At 35.3% G+C, this 23,930-nt stretch overlaps 2 protein-coding genes across 3 annotated transcripts in view; both read left to right on the forward strand.

The window, feature by feature from the left end:
* Positions 1 to 23,930, forward strand: part of LOC119641408 (low-density lipoprotein receptor-related protein 1B) — a 140,595-nt gene that overhangs the window by 39,256 nt on the left and 77,409 nt on the right. The gene's annotated exons all lie outside the window — the stretch shown is intronic.
* Positions 15,489 to 18,099, forward strand: LOC119641409 (radial spoke head protein 3 homolog). Its single transcript, XM_038040048.1, has one exon. The coding sequence runs from the start codon at positions 16,440 to 16,442 to the stop codon at positions 17,628 to 17,630; it is 1,191 nt and encodes a 396-aa protein (XP_037895976.1). The 5' UTR covers positions 15,489 to 16,439; the 3' UTR covers positions 17,631 to 18,099.

The raw sequence follows: 23,930 nt of genomic DNA on the forward strand, positions 1-23,930 counted from the left end.
CAAAAGGAAAGGGAGAAACGTTTTCTTGTCCGCTTCGTTACTGTGTGTGGACGGATGATTTCATTTCGAGCGTTGAGTACAAACAGGCAAACAAAAAAAAAAAAAAAAATAAATAAATAAAAATAAAATAAATATTGGATTTCTGCAGGCTGGAATAGATGTATATATATATATGTATGTCATTTTCTATGAGTTTGTACGTCCTGTCAGATGTATTGCTTGTTTGCTTACTTGTAACTTGTACTTCTTTTAATATCAATGTTTTAGTTTCAAGTTTTCTTCACTTTTTCTCATTTTTTTCTTTGTGAAGTAATCAAATTTCTTTGTTTACATTTTATTCATTATTTTTCTTCGTTTCGTTTCTTTTTTTTTTTTTTTGTTGCTATAATGGGCTAATAAAAAAATGGAAAAATATTAAAGCAATCAGAGTTAATATAAAAAATTTTGAAAGTTATTTTTTGACAAGCATTTATTTAATTTGAATTCATAAATAGAGAACTCAGCTGGAGATGAATTGCGCAATTCATACAATTGAAGACTTTACCTAATTACAATTCAAATAGAAAAAGTCTTAAATCAACAGACAATTTATACAAACATATAAGCAAATAAACAGTGTGCCTATCAATTACTCATCAAACTCCGTACTAGGATTCCGAATGGTTAGGATTGAACTCTTAGTTTAGAGAAAACATGCGCAGTGCACGGGCATTTAAGAGGAGTAGTCTTAATGGGAGCAATACGAGATTAAGTTATAAATCACGTTTAGATTCCTACGGAGAATTCCAAGTTGATTAAAAACCTCATGATTTAACCTTCACCAATTAGTAAGCTTAATAAAAAGAAAGTTCCTCGTCGGACGGGCAGGCGCATTCAGCAAAAACGGTTAGGCAATTGCACTATTAATTAAGTTTACCATGAAAGTAATGCCCAATACCATCCTACGTTTCTCAATTGGCGGCAAACAAGTGAGTAGCAACCTATTTTCATAAAAAGGTAGGGGAACACTTGGATCCCAAGACAAACTTCCTAGAGGAAACAAGCACTGCCTGTGCAAAGATTTTATAGAATTCACATGGCAACGATACGATTGAGCTGACATCTACTCTTCTCCTCACATATGGGTTGTCGAATTTTCTCAAATCCACGCTCTCCAGTTTATATGAGTCCATAAAATATTCCGTTGCCATCTTACAGTTCTTTTGGACATCGCGTTACCAAATTATTTACGTCCGCTTGGAGAAAAGCATGATTGTGTTTCCAAATGAACAGGTAAGAACAGTTTCACGCCATCTGTGTACATTAGGATACGGGCGGACTTAACAGCTATGGGAATATCATTGATGCATAGCGTAAACAGAATTGCTGTCAAGTGAGTCCCTTGTGCAAAACTGAATATATAATCTGCAGATCTTTGGAAAAGCTACTACTCAAGCATCCACGCCGTACTAGTTTCATTCTTTCGCAGGGCACGGTTTAACCACAGTTTTAACTAAATAACATAGACATGTTTCGCTTACAATACTTTTTTAAAAAATTCTCGAAAAGTTCTATTTTAACTATATTTTGATACAAATTCCTCCGAGATTCATTTAACAGGATACTGTTAAGCGCTTAAAAGAGCCTGAAAAACATTTTTTGGTTTGTGTCTTTGCTAGTTATATTTAAATAAAATTTGTTTTTCAACAAGCCGGAAACTTACGCATTACAAAAAAGCGATTGAAAATGAATGCAATAATTCGACGCTGTTCATCTGCGCAGGGAAGCCCATCTTGGTCCGATATACAACCATGCTTTAAGGATCGTAGTCTTTGCAAGACTTCATCATTCTACGTTCAAAAAAAGCCCTTAATGATTGTTATTGACCTTTCTTTACCAAATCCAAGAAGTCTTGGGAAAAAGGTTTTCCCTCCGTGACTAATATCGCTTTAAAATCTCCTTTTTTACCCTTTCATCTATTCATTGGTCCGTCCATATTCACAAACATACCTACTTAGCACAAATTATGTCTTTCCCGGGAGACCAAATTGAAAATTTATTTTAACTGGACCCACAGCAGTTAGTGGAATGTTGACAAACATTGCTATAAATTCCCAGAGTGGCTCCTCCGTTGCACTAGGCTTATGTTCCGGTATATTTTGTTGAGTAAATTTTGCGACTGAATTTTATTGAAGACGCGACGACACCCTGTTATTGTCCAGTGTCGAACTTTTTTATTTACAATTTGCTATTTTTTTGCTTTTTTCTATTTTTAGTGAATAAAAGCTGATGTCGAGAACACTTTTGTAAAGAATTCAAAATTAAAATTAAACAAATTCTTTAATTAGTACAATTGCTTCTGTAATCAACAAGCAGACAGATAAATAAATTTTTCTAGTCTATAAAAGCGCAAGCAGACCTAAGCTAACCTTCTTCCGTTCTGGTCTTCCCTCAGTCGTCTAGCTATGCGCATTCGTCAACAAAAAAAAACTTGCCTAGAGATTTTCCCCATTGCTCCTCCTCGTTGCTAATTTAAACTTATGGTAAGCGTTTGAAATAAAATGTGTTTGACATCCGCTCTTTTTAATTATGCAGAAGATAATAAAAAAAAAAAACGCCTTTTTTGCTTTCATAACATAAAAATTATCTGCGAAATATCCAAATGCGACTTCTATACTGAGCTTGTCTATAGGTGAGCAAAGCAAAAGAAACTAGAAACCTTATATGTGCTATGTAATCTCTAAATTTATTGAACGTTGAAATGAACAAAACGGCGTTGTATTCCAATTTTAGATCGGATTATCATCTTACTTTAAAAAACAAATAATTTGCTTAAAAGTTACTCCGTTGAGATTGAATTGCACAATACACTAAGCATCTCTTGTTTTAACTAATTGACTTGACAAAGCAGGCGAACACATGCTTGATATAATTGCTCATATGCATTTCAAAATGATATAATATCTTCTGGGAAGGGGAGCGAAAAGTTCTCTGATTCGAACCATTTTCAATAATGTTCGTCCTGCGGCCAAAACAACTCAGTCTTTACCAAATTTCATCGAAATGTCTCGAAACTTGCGATCTGTATGCTAAATACAAAAATACATGGACTGACATCAGACGCGCAGACGGATAGACGACCAGGTGAAACTGGTGTTGCATTTTAACAAAATATCTAAAAATAATTCGACATACAGATAGGACACAAGCAAATAAGTATGACAGACAAGCTTAAAGATTGGCATAATAATAGTTCCCCTGGATACTGTACAAAACCGCACAAACTTGCTACACACTTGCTGGTTGCCAGCCGGGTTAGAGCGTAAAAAAATTGTTAAGAAAAAACTTCGTTTAAATATTTTAAGTGTAAGGTGTTTTCATGTATCAAAATCGGAGATAGCTTAAAAACTTTCTGATATCATAGCACCAATTAAACGTAGGGCATGTGTTAGCAAACACTAGAATGTGTAGAAATCGTAAGACTTCTTTGATCTACAAACTGTCAGGGAATGAAGTCTTTCAACAATACGCACGTATTTCGCAAATATTTTCCTTCCTCGTCCTAGCTTGAAGTATATAATCATTCTATACCTTTATCTATGAACACTTCCGTAGTTTCAAGGATTTATTTCTGCATCTCCTTTACTTAGTGGAATTAGTTTGTGGAACATTCATATACAAAATCCATTTTTTCCATCCAGTTTGCTTTTCGACGCATATAACTCAGGTTCTTTTCTAATCAAGGACTCAAAATTCACTTTTTCTTATTTATGAACCAAAATTTTTGTATTCCTAACTATTGTCGAAATTTCAATTATAAGTCGATTGAGTATTTTAGAGGGCCTGGAACCATTTTCCTGTTTCTCATTCGGAAATTCGTACAACATCTGTAAAATTGTTCAGTATGATCAACAGCGATCGCTTCAAAAGATACGCTTTGCCGAGCGGCATCGTTTTTTTTTTTTGCAATGAGGCTTAAGAGGGCCGGTTTCTAGCGAATTTTAGGTCAACAAGCAGTTATAAGTTAAAGTTTTTTGTTTATTCTGGGCGAGTTACGCTTTTTGTCAAATTTTAACTGTGGTTAACGACCAACACTACTTGAGTAAAGTTTCGAATATTTCTGTCAATTCCTTCAAGCCTCAGTATTGCATTAGGAATGCACAGTTACAAGGACGGACAATGCAGAATTGCCGGTGACAACCTTCGTTAAGTCTCAATTGCTACAGAGAGAAAGATTAAAAGTGTTTCAGAAAAATATCCAGTACGTAGTTCCCTTTAACGTTTCATGCACTGAGAAAGGGATGTGTCCAGCGGCGCTTTCTATCCGTTAGATGTAGCAATTTGGAATTCACTCCAACCAACAGAATGAACCGAATTATCGAAAATTTAAAGTCTTTCAAAATAATGCGCCATACAATCGTGAGATACGTAGTTACATTTTAGGGCATTCACTAGCTTCCCCTCTTCTGCGAGTACGGCGTTAAACTTCCCGATTGATGCATTGGGAAAGGGATGTGTCCTGCTACGCTTTCTGTCTGTTCGAATTGAATGAACCGAAATATGCCATTATTCATTCGCTTACTCCTTTACTATAAGTTATATTCTGCTGTTAACTATTTAAACGACCCGTTTGGCTTGAATTGTCAGAGATTGTTAATTTGCTTGCTTTTAATTAATTTGTCTATATGTACAGAAATGCATTTATGGTAGACTTTACATTGTTACATTGTTACTGCGTGTGTGTGTGTGTGTATGAATTAAAATGTAAATTAATTTTCTATAAATGACAGTAACGACATTTTTTCACACATTAACAAAGTCTATTGCAAGTTAAAAAGTATGACGAAGTGTAAATAATTGTTCATTTAATGCGTTTGCGAATTAACGTTGATGACTAAGTGCTGTCAACGCACGCCATATGCACTATATGCTTCAATGGAAAAACGTAAAACGATGCTGGCACTCCCACGGTGCGAATGTAAAAACAAAGTGACAATCGTCGAATTAACTTCTCATCGTTAGGTAGTAATGACGTGCTTCTGCGTTCTTCCTATATATAAATATTTTAGTTGCGCTTAATTTGTATAAAAACGATTTTATTGACTGATAATGCGGATTTCATTGTTTACGGATTCCAGAGATATCTCGTAAAAGTCACTTATCTGGTTGTCTGTAAATGAATACTGATTTTAAAAATACGGCCAATACATAAAAGCAATCTTAGCCTTTATAGAAATACCGGCAGCATGGAAATGCTTTTTTAGTAATTTTTTTTCTAAGAAAAAATAATTATAAGAAGCGTAATATATTCGACGATTTGTTTGTCCATTGTTAGCAGTCATTACATTTACTACCTTTTGACAGCTTCCTTGAAGCTAAATTCGAAGTTTTGTTGTAGTTAGAGTTGAGTCTAGCAGCAGGAGCCGTGAGATGCGAATAGAAGCTTTTCCATTGCGTTTTACGCCATGTATTCAGATTTTTTTGTCACTTTACCTCCACTGTGCTTTTTTTGAGATAGAATTTTAACAGGCGTGAATAAATAACGTTTTACGTTTTCAACGAATACATTTTCCAGAGGAAATAAGGATAACGGTATTTTGTTTTCGGAGCTTTTTCTATTGTTCAAAAATACAAATAATTGCCAAAAAGAGGGAAAAATCTGGAGAACTCGCAATTAGCGATAGGCAGAAGGAAGACAAAGCTTCCGATTTTCTACAAATTTTCCAAATATATATGTGACGATAGATTCAAAGTTAAAAAATCCATTCATCGACTTATCCATGAATAGAAACGCGAGCTAACGAGAAATGTCGAAAGAAAGATGAACGCTATTAATAAATTTTGAAGTTTCTTTTCTCATATTTTGACAACAGTCGCACAATTTTTATACTCACCACCCACCGAAGGATGAGTGGTATATTCATTTTGTCGAAACGTTTCTAAGGACCGGAAGGAAGCTTCGGATACCCCGGAAAATGTATATATTCATGGTCAGCATGAATTTTTGAATCGATTTAAGTATCTGTGTCTATCCGTCCGTGCAATGCCTATGATGAAAATTCTCCTCGTCCACGCAGGTTGGTATTGAAAATGAGCCAAAGGATCGGGGAACACGCACACCATGTAAATTGAAAACATTTCTGTTTTTGAAAAGATTGCAGATAAATGAAAAAATATTGACCACGCCCACCCAATATTATAATACATTAAAGCTTCACTTTCTTATCGATACCCTTATAACGCGCAGAAACAAGAAGCTTCAAAACTCCCATAAAGTCTATAAATTCTTGGCCAGTTTCGAATGTGAAATGCACCCAAACATGTCTATCTGTTCGTCTGCACAACTGTGTAGTATTTGTGGTAAACATTCTCGCGTTAGCGAAAACGAAGATTACGCCTACGAATTTGCAAAAGAATTTCCAAGGACACGCCCATAACCACGCCCAGATATCTATGCGACAAAAACTATTATTTTGATAATAGAAGAAAACAGTTGCGCTGTTTCTAATTCTAGAGCATGCAAACTAAGCTCTCTTACTTGTTTTTTCTCTCTTAGGGTGACGGTGATGGGCATAAAAGATTCGATCACGGCTGAATATAATTTTCTTACTTGTTTAGTTTGACTTCAGCCTTCCAATCTTTAGCCTACTGTGAAAGTAAAAATTCCATACGAAATTCCAACTTCCAAGTAACAACTACTGACATCTATGTTACCCAAAGTCTATTTTCCCCCTCGATTTGCGCACGATTTCGAGAAAGCAAAACCATAGGACTATCCATGTCTCTGTCTGTCTCTCTCTATCTAGCTGATAATAACTATAATAGCTATCCTATCCTATTGAGCATCAAGAAAGCAAGCGGAAGATTTTGATTAGGTTTGACTGTCCGCCCGGACCCTTAACTGTTGCAATAGTTGATGTGAAAAGTTCAAGCGTATGCAACAATTTCTCAGCTGAAGGCTACATGCCAAGTTCACAGGGGTCATGATCTACCCACACTAGGTCGTAAATTATTACTTTTAGTTCACAGCATACATTGACTTGTATATGCTCAATGGTAAAAGTACCCACCATAAGCGATTTTCATCTATAACCTCGTTTGTGTATATATGTCGTATTTGTATATCTCTGAGAGGCAAGCAAAAAAGAGTAGCGTATGAAATGCTCTGAAACGCATGCATTTAAAATTGCATTTTCCACTTTTAACTTATTTGTGTGCAGCTAAGATTCGCCCTGAGAAGAAAGCAATTTTTCTACCTGTTTGACATGCAATGAAGCGCAAAAAGCAACAATGAACAAAAAACGCAAAGTAGTTTTTCATACATTCAATGGCACTTACAAAGCATGGCTTAAAAACGGCTACAGAGATTACGGAGAGATTTTACACTATTGCACAAAAGTTTAATTTTCATGGTATTTTAATCACTGGATTGATGTTGATAAGTAAATCGCAAAAATGCATATATTAATCGTTGGCAATCGTTTTTCTTCTTCTGACGCTAATCGAGTTTTTATTAACATTAGTAATTTTTATAGTTAATTTGTTTATAAAGATGTTAATTTGCCTAACCTATGGGTTATCAGTTGTTTGATGATGAGATTTTTCTGACGTCTGACATGGTATGCAATTAACATCTGAGTTATACAACTCTGTGAGAGCAACTTTATGGTAACCCAATTTTTTTCCCTTGCAATACTTAAAACACATTTTCTGGACTTTCTTTCGTACATGCATTCATGGCATCTTAAGACTTTCTGCAGAAATGAGGCAAAAATTCATTGAATTCAAAGTAGTGCACTTGGTGCCTATATGTAGATCTGCCAGCTGTACGTTAATTATTATGCTCTACAACGATGGACATATGCTTGACGTTACAAGGAGAGCGAAAATAAATTTTTCATTGAAAACTATCTAAAAAGTTTTCTCTCCTTTCTCCTGGTTACAAGGAAGGCCTTACTCTTAATTGTGTCCAATCCGTTCATTTTTTTTGCTATTACTTCTTAAATATCATGTTTGTGCTGATGTAGACATGCCCTAAGATAGATCCATCTCTTATTTTAGCGATTTAAACTTGTCTGTCCGTTTGTCCGTCTGCCTGCCATAACCAACAGGACACCACTTTTAAGATATTTTAACGGAATTGATGTGAAAACTATTTTTGACCACTCATAATTTCGCCCCGCAAATAAGAGTATTTCGGAACACGAAGTTGGTGTCGAAAATTGGAACTTGATCTCGCTCCAGTAAAATAAGTGCTTATATGGCAGAAAGTATGGTTTTCATGTTTCAAGATGAAATTTATTTATTTATGCATTACCGGCTATAAATTGCACAAGTAAGCAACATTGTTAGGATTAAAGGCCTACATTACAACATTGCAGAGATCATGAAATGCGCAGCAAACTTCAAAGCAAATAGTCTTTCTGTCCAAGCAAAGTAAACAAAGATTTTTATTTATTTTTCTTACAATGTTGTTAGGCTTTAAATACCAGCAATAGCATCAATTAGAGGCAAACACCAAAGTCCAACTGAACTGAGTGTATAACATATTCAGACTTACGGTATCAATAAACGCACATAAGTGTAAACAACTAATATATAGCGAACTATAAAATAAAGTCTTCTGAGATTCAAATGCCGGCTTGGCAAACGCGAGCTTTATCCTCTCGGCAATGCCGTGGCCCATTTTGACATAAAAACTAGCTGTAACAAATGTTTACCTTGTAGGTCCAAGTTTTGGACGACTCTTCATATGCGGAAATTCATAAAATGCCAATAAAGAACAGTCAACATAGTCAAGATCGTAATATGTGTAGATGAAAATATCTTTGTGAACAAGATCTTTGAGACGTTCACGTTTTGCGCCCGCTTTCATGGAAAATATGGCTTTGGCATAAAAGAAAATTTTTGGTATTCTATCACGAAAATAAATGAAGATTTGTGTTAAGCGAAGTAGTACGAAGTAAGGCTTTGCGTTTAATGAAAACCTCTTGCAAAGAGGAGTTTTTGTCCTCTATGGACAATGTTACCGTAAGTTAAAAAGTTTGAGGGCGGGATTTTCGTAGGCTTTACTAAGTGCCACAAGGTTAATTTAGCATTTACCATAGATATCACGGTTATACCGTCTAACATGTTTGAATTGCACTTGAAAGTCTTCTCTTTTTATGCCCTCTACTGGAGGATGGGGAGTATATACCCTTTTTTTCATAATGTGTGTAATACCCAAAGGTAATCTCCAGACAGTCTTGATCAGAGTAAACTTCTGAATTGATTAACCAAAATCTGTCCATCCGTCCAGCTGTGAGTTTTTGGCACTCTCTTGATTGTAAAAATGATATATCGATTTTAAATTTATTAGAAACATTTGAGGGTTTTTTACGCAGGTCGACCTTGAAACTGGAGTAAATTGGTCAGAGCAAAAGACCATAGTAGAGCGTAAATTGAACGCAACTCCGTTTTTCTTAATAAAAATTCGTGGACTTTTGCCCGTTAAGCAGAAATTATAAAAAAATTAGAAGGCCCATCATTTTCACATTTACTTTACGAAGCACTCTACTCTTTACGTGCAAAAAGGGAAGAAATCGGCCGTGCCCACACAAAGTTACCTGTACGGCAAACAAGGCAGAATGCTTGAAACTATTTCGTACATTGCTCCAACGAATATATATTATCTGCCTAGAAATTGGTTAATTCTACTGCGACCTAGTGGATTAAATACTAGCATAATGGGCATCACATAAAAGGACTGGGCGAGTAGAATGCGAGCGGGTTAGCGGGTTAGTTCCAAATTAAGTATCTCGGACGTAGTGAACTAATTTTCTCGTTACAATACCGTTAATATGGGTATCACCTGAAAGGACTTGGAGAGTAGAATGCGTAAAAAAATTCTAAATTAATTTTGGCAGACCTCAGGACTTAATGGATAAATGCTTTCTTACAAATACCTTCAATATAGGCATCGGAGTTGGCGATAGATATAGGAGTTGGGGAGTAGAATGCGATAAAGTTTGTTAGTCGTAATCTAATTAGGGTGAACGTTTAATACAGAAAGTCTTGAGACGTTTAAAAAAAACCGATTTCTCGGATATTAAAATCTGAAGTGGACTAAGTGTTTACGTGATGGTGGATATGAAAGATTCGGCATCTGCCGAATATAACTTTCTTGTTTGTTCATTTTCATATCGTAAATTTTGAGCACTGAAATCATTCAGAAAGCTTACCTGGCTAGGAATCGTTATTAAATTTCTCTTTTGATTTTATATTATAGTTGATGTTCATCAATATTGATCGTTAAGTAAATTCTTGTTTCCGTTACTCCTATTCTGTACGAGAAAACATTATGATAAAGTAAAATATTATGTCAGAATAATTTATGTACTTTGAAAGAGAAAATATACGATAATGTGATGACAATGACGCTACCTTAAGGGAATTGAAAAGATTCGCTCTGCGTATTGCATGTGAAAGACTGGAAAAAAGACAACAAGTTGAGCATTTGTGCACAATTGGTTTATATCAAAAGTTAAAAGCATTGCCAAAAAAAGATTCAATAAAGTTTTACAATTCTTACGTAGTTCTAATTGATTTGAACTTTCTTAGTTATGATGGCTTAAAAATAATGAATCGGCGAATGCCATTCATCGGAAATACTTGGAATTTTCATACGCAAATTTTGTACTTACTTTGAAGCTTCGTGTGGGACATGTTGTCTTAAATAGTTAAATAGCAATAATACTATCCTCCTACTAGTCGCACTTTCTTCTAATAATCACAGCATTAAGTGAATTTAAAATTTCGTAGAAAATTTTCGTTATCAGCCTTCAGTTAGGGAATTAATTATTTTTGTAAGAAATATTTAAAAAAAAATATATGTATAGTGTATGGAAAACTTCTGGCTTCCTTTTTGTAAAGTTTAACAAATTCATAAACCTTAGTGGGAACATATGTTTTCAATATAATCATCACTATCGCAGTGTTGATTCAACGTAAGAATCTCGTATGTCCGTTGTTCTTATACAAAAATTCAAATCGCAACTCAACTCCGGTCAATACGTTTTTGCGGGAGGGAAAAGGGGGAGCAAAACTCTTAACCACAGCTGCAAAAGAAAATTCGTTAGTTATGTGAACGGGTGAAACTAAAACAATGACACTTGAAACAGCTTTTCCTCGAGCAACAAAATATAAACTAAAAGAATATTCTTTTATTACCCTTAAACAAATACTCAAACATACATATAATACAGACTATTGAAAGGCGAGGCAAAAGAGAAGTATTTGTTAAACACATATACTGCTAGCATTCGGTTAGTAAACATATATATACGCGCATACCAACACAGTTGTTGTATGTATTCAAATAAAGAAAAACTTATTTCATTTAGAAATGTAAACATAGCATGCCTCATGTATGTATAATGGAAAACACATGCCCTCGCATATATTTACATACGCATATGTGCAGCTCGTCAAAAGAATTTAATATACATACATGCATGTATACGCTTATCCATATCCGTTAAACATCATTTAAGAAAGGAAGCATACCGCACCATATGTTATGAATTGAATATTATGAAAATTAGTCCATATGTGTGTAGGAGAACTAATGAAAGTTTTAAGGATACTTGAAAGCTAGCTGTGGAAACAAGAAATGGTGGGAAAACATAACTTTCCCCTCTCTCTCTCTCTCTCTCTCTCTCTCGTTCTTTACCCGTAGCAAATTAACTGTTATGTGTCTATCAACATACACTGCTGTTTCAACGCTTGCTAATGTATAGCACACTTTTCGGGATAAAATTTATATGCTTCGCTTAATTAAATACTCCAAAGTAAGCAGGAGTGCAACAACCCTCTTTCTAGAAGCGATGTTTGTAATAAGCCATCAAAAAAAAAAAAAAAAAAAACACATTTTCAAATAATTAGTTTTTCTTAAATTCCCTTGGCTGATAAAGCAACGCAATATAAATATAAAATTATTATATGCATACACAAATGGTCCATTATACGCATTTTAGAAAACAACAGCAAAACAACAAAAATGAACCAATTACGTATTTTAAGCATTGTATTCGAATATTCTGAGAAAAGAAACAATCCTCGTAACGAGCCTTACGCTAACCAGAGGGCTAAGCCATATTTAAACGCTAGTAGGTGCTTTGGGCATTTTTTCACTTGAAAAAGGCACATACTGAGAAAAGTTGGTACAATGTGTATTAAGCAAGATATTTTCCATTATTTCCTACAAGTTTTTCCCATCTCGGAAGACCTTGGATATCGGCTTGGGAGCGATCCAATCATTAACACATTTTCGCACTTTTTCAATTTTACGGAGCTGCGTGCCAGCCATGCCATGTTGCATGCTGCAGAAGACGCCATGTCTACTGAGTACGCTGGACGTGGCAAAGGTTCCTATTCGAGCTGCAATAGTGTCTCCTTGACAACTCTTGCAACAAGTAACCAAAATTCTATTTTCAATTAATTCGTATAGTAGCCGTGTTAGCCACTTTTTCTGGTCTTTTTTGCAACAATACATCGTTCAATATGTTCAATTGACCTCGGTAGGCGTCTCCAGTAACAGTTTCATGCGGCTTTAGCAGTTCGTAAGACACTACACCTGGCTGATCCTATCGAATGCACATCAAAACTTAAGGGCCATAAATATTTCGCTTCGGTGCTGATACGAGTGGCTCTACCAGACTAACTCATGACATTTAGCGTTAGAGATTGTCCTAGTAGACCCAGTTTGCATCGTCAGTCACAGTACGTCATAAAAAAACTCTTTTTTTTTTTATCTGACAACCAATGAAACCGCGATGTTGAAATAGTTCGAAATGACATTTTCAGTCAATTCGTACGGTAGCCATGTTTTCTTCTTTTGAAAGTTTCTCATTGCATGTAAACGTCCAGAAATAGTTGATTCATCAATCGCTAAGCTCTTGGAAAGTTCTTCGAGAGTTTGAGCTGGATTTTCGTCCAATACGTCTTGCAATTCATGGTAGGGGAACTTTTTTGGTCCTCTTTTCCTCATTGACATGAAAATCATCACTTTCGAAACATTAACATCAAAACCAACAGTTGGGATATGACGGAGAGGCACCACCGTAAGCATCTGAACGCGTTTGTAGGGCTTCGGCAACATATTTCTTCAAATCAGGCGACAAAAGTAACGAAGGTCGAAAATGTAATTTTGAGGACTCCATTATTAGCAACGGCTTGGGTTAAATGTAGTAATGTAATTTAATTTACTCGTTATGTCCCATTTCTTTACCATTTTTAGCTGTAGAAGTCGCTCGCCAAAAATTTTGCAACCATCCAATATAATTGAGTAGAAAACTAGAGATAAATTTATAATGAAATTAATAATGCATAGATACAGAGTTCAACATAATTTATTAAGTCGTTTTTATCGGCCAAATAAATTTTTGAGAACCGTTCTAATGATTAGTTATTTCTCAAACTTAACACAAAATCAAAGTAATGATGAAAATACTAAATATAAACATTATTAGATAATCCCTTATGGGGATTTTATGCGGTGAAGTACACTTGCCTTGCGATCCGCATCCGTAAGAACTGGAGATGTGTGCAGATGCGTGCCAATGTAAAATTCGGAAGCAATATACCTTTCATTTCTAGAAAAAAATTACATGTTCTTAGCTGATGGACATAGATCCAAATGGAAAATGGACCTGATCCGTTGCCAATAATTACAAATTTGTAGCAGATGTCGACCACAAAGTTGGCACAACAGTTTATCAGATGGCCCTCAATGCTTAAAGAGCGGAAAAAACCTGATGCCGACTCATCAACTAACAGTACACATGTCACTAACGAAGGGAACGTGAAGCTGGGCTAGCGTTCATTTTTGTCAAAACATTTATAACACCCAGAAGAAAGTTTCAAGCACCGTTTAAAGTATACACATTCTGAGTCTCACTACTCATAGTCAAATTGCCAAGAGTAAAAGTGGTGGGTACGGAAGTCTGGGCCACAACCGAATACAATTTCCTTACCTGTTATCCATCACCATAGGCATATCCATAATATAATTTTTCGGTTATCATTTTTCGTGTTTCGTGTTCGTCTTCCTATACTCCGCTAACATGGGGTGTGGTGATCATAAAGTTAAGTTTTTTTTTTATGCGTATAGCTTCTACTTATCTTGTTTATCGGCTTGTTTTTCCTCTTTGGTTAATCACAGCTTAGCAAAACTGTTTACTAAAGGCACAGCTCTAAAGGAATGTGGGAACACTTTGATGGGCTTTCTTCACTTAGCTTGTTACTTACGTAAAGTGCACACTTATTGCAGACGAGCAGGAGAGGACGAAGAGCTTGCGGAGGCAGATAAAATTTATATTAGAAATAATTGCATATACTATAGCTTGGTATTAAAACTCGAAGGAATAATCCTCTTAGTGAGTATGGCAATGAAACTGATTTGAATAAGAACAACACCACCAAACCTTGAATATATTACTTAATTAATTTTGTAAAATTTTTATAATACTTAATTAAAAGGTAAAGAAATTCAATTTTATTTTTAAGATACTTACTTACAATCAGAACGACATAATACACATGCAAACTTCAATTTAAATTGAATATGAAAAAAAAATTTTTTGTTCGTTTAAGTCTAGTTCTAATGCAATTGTTCAATAAAACTCAAATTTTAGTCAATTTTTTAAAAAAATTGAAAAAAGCAATAAAACTCTCTAACTTCCTCTCTCCCTCTCTCCCCCTCTCCCCCTCTCTCTCTGCCATGTATTGATTGTGTGTCAAATAAAAATAAAATTACTGTCGCTAGTAAAAAGTAAAGTAAGCGCAACAACATCAACATAACACCAGTTGTCACGACGTGAAATAACAAAATATGACAAAAAGACAAATAAAAATTCAGCAAAAATGTTGAAAACAAAAATTGATACACGAATTTAGTGCGAAAGGAGAGACAATAAAAAGAAAAAACGAGTAATAGGATTTTATTAACAAATTTGGCATAACTAAGTTCTCCATATTTTTTTTTTTTTTTTTTTTTTTGGAGAAATTTTACTCTGTCGATAACCAGCACACCATTTTCATCCGATTTGTGCGAGTGCTATAATTCTGACACAATTGTTGTTGTCATTGTTCTTGTTATTATTTACTGTTCTCGTATTGATTTCTTTATTTATTTTGAAATTGAATCAGAAAATACCCCAACAAAAAAAAAAGGAATAAAAATAAACTGTGAGAACTAATGCTTTCCTTTCCTTTTTCCCATTTATAAAGCTTATGGCACGTACTCAGCTTCACTAAGTTGGCAAGAATTTCGCTAAAAACTAGAAGCATAATAGTAAAGTAAATATTATCACGAAACAGCCGGAACGAATTCAATGCTTCATTGAAATAATTCGATTCAATTGCTTTCATCACTAATCAACATATTTTCTGACGAAAATGTTTCTAGATTTGAAATTCTTTTAAAATGAATTCATTTAAATTAAGCATCTATTGGGCAAAAACAAAAAAAAAAAAAAAACAAAAACCTATGATCATCAGTTATTTTCTGAACACTGTACAATAGATAAAAACCCTCCGCCGGTTGCCATTCCAGCAACGTTCATTGAACTAAGTATCTGCATATCGGATGGCATCGTCGTTAATGCCAGCTAATAATGAAGAGAATTCGTTGTCATGTTATCATCAGCGCTAAATGTTCCACCGTTCATCCTTTCAGGTCAGATGGCAGTCAAATTTTGAGAATTCGTTGTGATGTCATCATTAGGGTTAACTGTTCATCGTTCCAGATCAGATGGTAGTCAAACTGTGTTTTTTAACATTTTCTCAACGATTTGAAATTTCTTTGCGAATTCCGTCAGTTTGTTTGCAGAGAAAGCTTTGCAGAAGACTTGACTGGTCGAGAAGTTCAATGCTTCCGTGATTCAGTTCAAGATTCAAAGTATCCTGTGCAATCGTTAATAACAAGATATATCGAATATTTTAAACTAATAGTCGGTTTAGTAAGCGATTGGATTTATTAACAATTGTTGCAAACTCAAAAGCAATTCTAAAGACTATGAAAAGACGCAACTATTCTTGCAGATGCCTACATGCTTATTGTATTCCAAAATCCTCTATTCAACCATCAGACTTGTCATTCCTGCAATATGTTAGCAATGTTCATTGAATTAAGTATCTGCGTACCGTAGAAGGTGAGGAAAGAAAACAGTCTCAGCAAAACATGAATTAATTATCAAATGAAAAATTGTCAGATATTTTTTTTTAAATTTTTGTGAAGCAATCAATAAATCTGTATCCAATTATTGTTTGTTTGGATATCTCGGAAATAACAATCATCGGTCATATAGCCATAGAATATATTTTTAAAACTAGATATATAATTTTTTTACGTGCATTAAACAAATTTGTAATAATTTCGTAAATAATTAAATTGAAGGAGGAACGGGAAACGGGGAAAAACTATGCCTACACAGCGTCCATTTGGTCGAGACAAAAAGCCACCCTTTGTCGTTGGCAATCATAGTTCGCATGCAAATCGATCGGGAACGAGTCTAACCAATATACATTTAAATTTAGCGGAAGGTTGTCCGGCGCAACCATGCAAATTGCCATTTTGGTGGTCCGCAGTCCCGCAAGCAAAGAAAGGTTCCAAAGGTCGACAAGAACCACCGCCTCCTGATCCTTATAAGAACGTTATGTATGACAAAAGGGTAGTCAAAGGTCCTAATTACGGGGCGAATTCACTTTTAGTGGATTATGAACCACGGAATAAATTCAAGGAAGCAAGGAGATGTTTGACGCTACGCAATAACTCGTGTTGCCAGAAAAATTTACGAAATATTTTAGGAACACCGCCCCCTGTGCGCGGCCGACGTCATGAAATTATGCAGACCGATAAATATTTAGAGGAATTGGTATTAAATACGCCCGAGTTTGATGCCGAAACTCAAACAGATTTGTTTCTTGAGAAACCAGCTGAACCACCTTACACACCGGCAAAAATTGGGATAGATGTCGGAACGGAAATTGGCGAGGGAGAACTCTTCCACTTCGATGCGGAAGCTCAACCAATTATTGAAGTCATGGTCGACGGCGCAATCGAGATGACGGTATTAGAAATATCTCATGAACGCGAAATCGAAACTATACGCAGACGACAAGATGAATTGCTTGCTCAACGTGAAGCCGAGTTGGCGGAATTGCGTCGACTGGAAGACGAAGAAATACGTCTAAGGGCTGAAAAGGAAAGACGAATACGACAAGATGCCATTGCCAAGTCAATGGACGATGAAATCCAAAAGGAAGTTATCGCCGCGAAAATATTGCAAGGACACATTGCTAGCATACTTCCAGAAATTTTGGATAATCTTGAACCAGCCACCGATGCAACCAAGCGGCAAAAACTTATTGACAGCCTTTGCCCGTGGTTGGCGACCGGCGTCTCCGAGGAAGTTGGCCAAATTGTCGACTGCCGCGAAGTTCTTAAAATTCTTATTAAGGAGATTGTCAAACAGAGGGCCGAAATATACGCTGGCTATCGCGAAGAGGGAAGAAAAATGGAAGTATGCTACGAAGGCGCGCATGAAGAATGCGAATTGGAATTGTGCAAGGAAGAATCTGAAACCGACGATGGTTGTCCCCCCGGAACGTGATGTCTATGCCCTTTACTTCGCAATTTCGTTAGAAAGTTTTTCGCTTTTTTGTTTCTTCGGTTTTCTAAGCACAGTGAAATTAGTGCAAACTGTTAATGATTTTTGCTCGAAAACGTAACTTTGTTTGCGTACTAACCAAAAATCGATAAGAATCATTCATTACGAATTCCTAGAAGAAATAGCAATAAATGATTTTTATTTTATTTTCTTTTTCGTGGTTAGTACGCAAACAAAGTAACAATCGTTTCCATTGTAAATATGATAAAAACGTATACAAAAAAAAATCATTTGTCGTTTATCCTCCTCCTATGTCCTATTTACAGTCAAGGGATTTTTGTTTCTAACGGAAACAAAGTCAATTCTATTTGGGTCGAACTATTCCATCTTGTTTATGTATATATGATGGATGCTATTTATCAGATATGAAGCGAGCTTTTACCAACAAATAAGTTCTCTGAAATATTCGTAAGGCAATTGCAACATTTCTCAGTAAAGGAGCGATTTAACATTAAAACCTGACTTCAAACTTTTCCTTAAACAACAAATTATTTTTTCATGCTTACGCATTTCCAAAGTTTAAGATATTTTCATATATTTATTGCGTTTAAAAAAAGCTTAATGGAAAAAAATAGTTGAATTCTCGCAAACACAATACAGTATACTAACATATTGCACTTTGGAAAAGAAGTTACTTTCAATATTGCAACACCATTTGTTACGGAAGGATGCCTGTAAGATACCTCCCTGTTTCCCTGTCTCTATATCAAACCACTGACTGCGCTACTCTTAACAGCCGCTTGAAGAGGATCGGAGGTTGTAGGGACGGACAGACGAATAGGTGGGGGTTTAAATTTTTGTCATTTTTTGCAGCGGTAGTATGTCTGTAAGAATCCTCCCTGCTTGTCTGAATACCAACTAGCTGATTGGGTTGCTCTTAACAGCCGCTTACAGATGATCGGATGTTGTAGAGACGGGCGGGCGGAGTCTAAACTTCCGTCACTTTTTATAACTGTATGATGTCTCCAAGAATCCTTTCTGTTTGCCTCAATCTCAAAGTGCTGACTGGGCTGCTCTTAACAGCCGCTTGAAGAGGATCAGAGCTTATAGAGACGGGCGGACGGGATCTAAACTTTCGTCATTTTTTGTAACTGTAGGATGTTTGCAAGAATCCTGTTGCTTGAATATCAAACTGCCGGCGTTAATACTGACTGGGTTATTCCTAGCAGCCACTTGAAGAGACGGGCAGATCATAAGCCCTAGCCCATTCGACGCTTTGCCCTACCTTAGGTCTCCTTCAGCCCATGATTTCTAATAGAAGACCCCGAAGTTGGATCCGTGTTAATCGCGTGCGTGTGGAAATGATTGATGAGATAAGAATTTTGGTTTAGTCGTGCGGGAGAAATCTTAAGAGAAATGTCCTAAGAAATAAAGTAAAATGGCAACAGATGTCAATAGTTTATTAAAAATTTATCAATTGTTAGAATTTGTGTTTAAATTTTGTTTTATTTTATCATATATGCTCGTATAAAAACTTTTCAAGGATTTGTCATTCAATTCAATGGATTATATAAGCAGTAAATTTAAGGGCAAGAGGAAATATGTTTATATTTTGACTTAAAAAAAAAAAAAAAATTCTATATAAATTTGATCTACTACTGAAAAACGATTGCTTTTTGAAAGCGGGCATTAAAAGGGCCAGCGTCAACAAATGAATAAAAATCTGCCAATGTTTTTTGTTTTTTTATAGCTTGAGAGGAAAGGAGTTTGGAGGGTCATTTTCTGCAGGGTTGTATTTGTAGCAATTATTACAAAAAGTTAAAGTCTTTGACAAATTCTTCGTTTTCTCCCTCTGCTTGCATACTACTTGTATGCAAATTTATTATCTCCATGATGTATTGGTTGTCTTCTGATTCCTGGGCACTAAGATTATTATCAGGAATTATAATAGCATCACCTTAAATTGATAAACCGATTTCATTTGTCAAGTTTCGTATGTGTACGGCTTCATTCAGTGCATTACATTCCGCCTTCGTGCCGCTTGATATTGTGTTTTGCTCTTTCTTCGTTTCGCCAGTGACATATATGCAACAATGTCGGACAATGGTTTTCTAGCCAAGATGTTGCTTCTCACCATCAATATTGATGCATAAGTTTCCTCTTAATGAAATTTTAATTCCATTTTACTGCATCAGTAACGCATAAAACGTTTTAATGCTGCGAACTGTTCCCTAAAAGCATCTCTGCTATACTACGCAAACTTTGATTATGAGTGTGCAATATCGTGTCTAGTTCTATTAAAGCTGTATGCGGTGGAGCTTCCACAGCGTGTTGATATACAATTGCAATGATCTTTTGCCATTTTTCATCAGTCCTTATTAAACACTGGTTGAATGCCGTTGACTCTGCCATTCACAGTCACTGCATCCTACTTTTATAGAACACCTTTAGTAAATCGTCATTAGTCTATATTTATGGATTGATAATCTCCTTATTTCCATTGCAAAAGAAGTTGAGACGCACAAAGTTGAATCGTATTACTTGAAATGCTGTAGAATACGTGGCAGTTCCCTATGTTTTAAGAATGACGGTAAATTAAAAAAAAATGCATTTGGTTTTTGAAAATGAAAAAAGCAGATTTCTTATAAAAAAAAAAAGTAAGAACATTATAGTCGGGCAAGGCCAGCCGTTAAATACCCTACACCACATTGTCCAACACAATTCTTATTTTTGTATGAAATCACTATAATGGGTCAATTTTCATCACCACATATTAAAACTTAGACTTTTCTTGTCTACAAAGGATCAATTTTCGTGAAGATCGCCATTAGGATAGGGCTGAGATAGTCCAAATTTTGTACAGTCAATTTTTCTGTGTTAAATTATTATTTTTACTATAATATTCATCATGAAGCATACAAAATGATACCGTTTTGATGAACTTCAGTTTTCGATATGTGAGAGTGGGTTTAAAGATTTCCCCAACGGGTCAAAAGTTTTCATACCAACTTAGAATGCCGAAATATTATTACTTAGGCACCTGCTTATCGAGCACTCGATATCCTAGAAAGCTTACCATTAGCCGACATTGTTGGTAAAGATAGATCGTGTTTCTGATAAAATTCTGCATTTCTTAAGAGAGAAATGATTCTCAAAAGTTGCTCCTTATTAGAGGTAATTTAATCATTAAGAGAATTTTCACTTTATGTGTGTTTGTGTGTGTGTGTGCGTTTAATAATAAAACACTTTGATATGAATGTGATGCACATATGCGTAGTTTGGCTCAAATTCAACATGTCTTAAGGCGAAAAAGATATGTGGAGCCAATTTTCTTCTTATTTGTTCAAAGTTTTCTCCTCATCTAAGATGCATAATGCGGCAAACTATCATATGTGACTTTTATAACTTTTTTTTTTTTTTTTGCGAAAAAAACAAATTTTTAAGCTTTCTTCAGTGCTTCTAGATTGGCTAACATAATATGATGAAGAAAAACTAAAAAGTTTTAGGATACGTTTCGTTCAAGCAAATTAGAGGATTCGCTTTAGAGCGATATCTATTAGTTAGGCATATATTTTTTCGTTAAGGACCCTTCAAAGGACCGATCGCAGCGATTTTTAACAAATCCTACGTACATTCGACGAATACTTCACGCCGTTACCGCGTACTTTTAAAGCAAATTGAGAAATTGCTCTAAGGGTATATTAGACAAATGACGCTTGAGCATGGAACAAGCAAGCAACGATGGGAGGCTGAACTGATAATCATCATAGTCCTTTCTGTTTATTACTAGGTTTGAAAAAGAAAAATTCGCCAAATCAGAATCGCCGACTTTAATTTAAATATCTTCGAGTCCGTTAAACCCTACAACACTTGTTACATATTATATACTGTATACACTATATATAAGATTATATTAAGTATGTGCGAATGGAAGAAGGAGGACTTGCGATAGATCCGCTTATTGATTCAGAATCACTTTTAGAATCGATCCAAGTCTGTTGTCTGTTCGCGTGTCCCTCTTGTTGTCCTATGTTCAGCTTTGATAAATCAACATGCCTAAGGGAGAATGCTATTAAAAATAGTCTGCCATCGGACCATTGAACCCCATAAACGAAGCGTTGTAGGGTATTTAATGATGCGCCATGCCATTGGTGTTTTCCTTTCATTTACCATAAAACGCGTAGGTTCATAAAAATTTGTTAATTTCATCAACATCATCATCATTGTGGTATTAAATATCATATTAATATTAAAAGTTTATTATTTTGGTTCAATTTTAAGCGGCAGGAAGCAAAAGCTGAAAACGCAAACACTTTGATGCATTTATCCATATTCTCTTCTTTATAATGGTTAATATGCAACAGTAAATAAAATTTTCATTTATTAAGCGAACTTTCGACGAAATAAAATTCACATTTTTTATGCATATTTTATGGAAACTGATGCCATACTTGAAAAATATATTTTTAAACATATGATAATGACATACGTATATATATGCGTATATGTGTACGAAACGAAAAACTGCTTTTAAAAGGATGTAAGACTTTTCAAATAAAAAGAAAAACTGCTTATTATTCTTTCAAATTTACTTCAACATGAAAAGCCGTCGATAAAGCATTGTTGCATGAATGCGCACATATATGATTCTTACGAATCGTTGCACGGAAGAGACATATAACACTCAATGTATATTGCTTTTTAGCAATTCCTTCTGGCGAAAGGGCGATAATTGAAAAACACTTTGTCGTACCGTATTTGATCGCGCTGTAATATCTCTAACACCTTCCGCATCATAATAAGTCCCTAACCAAGCTACTCGGATTAAAAAGACAAGGTGAGTTTGCTTATGAAAAGAAATTGTTTAGTTATTCTTTCAAACCACTTTCGTGGCCTTCAAAGTGCACCTCAACCGATACGATACACTTACGCTAGCATTTCTTCCAATCCTCGAAACAGGCTGAGAAGTCTTAAGTGCTAAGGCAGAGGAATGACTGTGAAAGTTTATATATTCTATGCATGTCCGTCCTTATGTATTCAGAAGCAAATCGTACTATTATAGCATTGATATACCGAGAGTGCTGCGTGTAAAAGAGTTATGTCTAAAACGTCCAGGCATGCTCGTGGGCACTGTTGAGTATGACATTAATTATCGAATATTTTAAGCGTCATATTTCGAGAAAAAAAAGTTCGTATCCACATCTCGTAATATAGACTTAAGTGTAGACATTGCACATGATAAAATCCTCCTAAAATAACCTTACTTTTACCTATAACTCTGCTAATGCCGTTGTTTCACATTAACTATGTTGCCGAAAATTGTGCGGAACTTCCTAGATGTATTTACCGGCCGACTGTCCAATGCTCTTTTGAACTCACCAATGGATTTTATAGTTCGCTTGCGAAAAAGGATACATTCTGCCTTGAGGAATTCAATCTTAGTCCAGTAGGACAAGTCCTATTACAATCATTTATATAAATAAGGGTCCATTCATAGCAAGATTTGTGATGTATACAAAATTATCTCATATTAAAGCGATTTTATTTACTGTAAAATAATTTTCATTTGGTTTATGAAACGCTACTGCCAAATGTGTATAGTGCTCCGCTTTTATGCAATGAATTTTCTCGCCGAAAACTTGTCTAACTCAGTGATAACACGATCGCAGACTTCAGATTTTAGTTTTGCTTGCAAAATGTGGCAATCCATCGAAAACCTAAATCCGCTAAAATCAGCAAAATCTTGACAAAAACTTCTAAAAGTTTCTTAGAATGAACTTGGGTCTATGGAACTATGATAATCCACCGAAGATTCGAAATCATTTCACGTATTACCGGGATCTGACGCCAATTGTTTTCCCCTTTTTCATATTACATCACAAATAAGTTCATTATAGCAAGTGGTGAGAGTGAAGTATTATTACCTTAGGACAAAGGGAGATAAATTTTACAAAAAGTTTCTACTTCCAGTGAGTTTGATTCTGAGACCTTTTCAATCACAAGAAACAAGTCTGAAGACATCAAATCTAAATGCGTTTAATACGTAAAAGTCTTCACACTATGCCATTCGACAGAGGTTATGCCAAAAAAAATTATTTTTATTGCCAGAGCAATTCTTTCATTTCCATAGTGAAGTAAAATTTATTCGCGATCAGGTTAAGTGTCGAATATGAAACAGTGCTAGAAATTGTCCGAACAGATATGTATTACGGAGTTATGTAGACGATAGCCAAGATTCAATCTACAAGCGTACTCTGTTGTCTTGGTGGTGGTTGTTTATCGACGTTGTTGTAACATTTTTTT

Source organism: Glossina fuscipes, unplaced genomic scaffold, assembly GCF_014805625.2.
Source record: "Glossina fuscipes isolate IAEA_lab_2018 unplaced genomic scaffold, Yale_Gfus_2 148, whole genome shotgun sequence".
Lineage (NCBI taxonomy): Eukaryota > Metazoa > Arthropoda > Insecta > Diptera > Glossinidae > Glossina > Glossina fuscipes.

Bases quoted from the DNA above. Each gene is read 5' to 3' on its own strand.
- LOC119641409 (XM_038040048.1), top strand. From the start codon at position 16,440: ATGCCTACACAGCGTCCATTTGGTCGAGACAAAAAGCCACCCTTTGTC.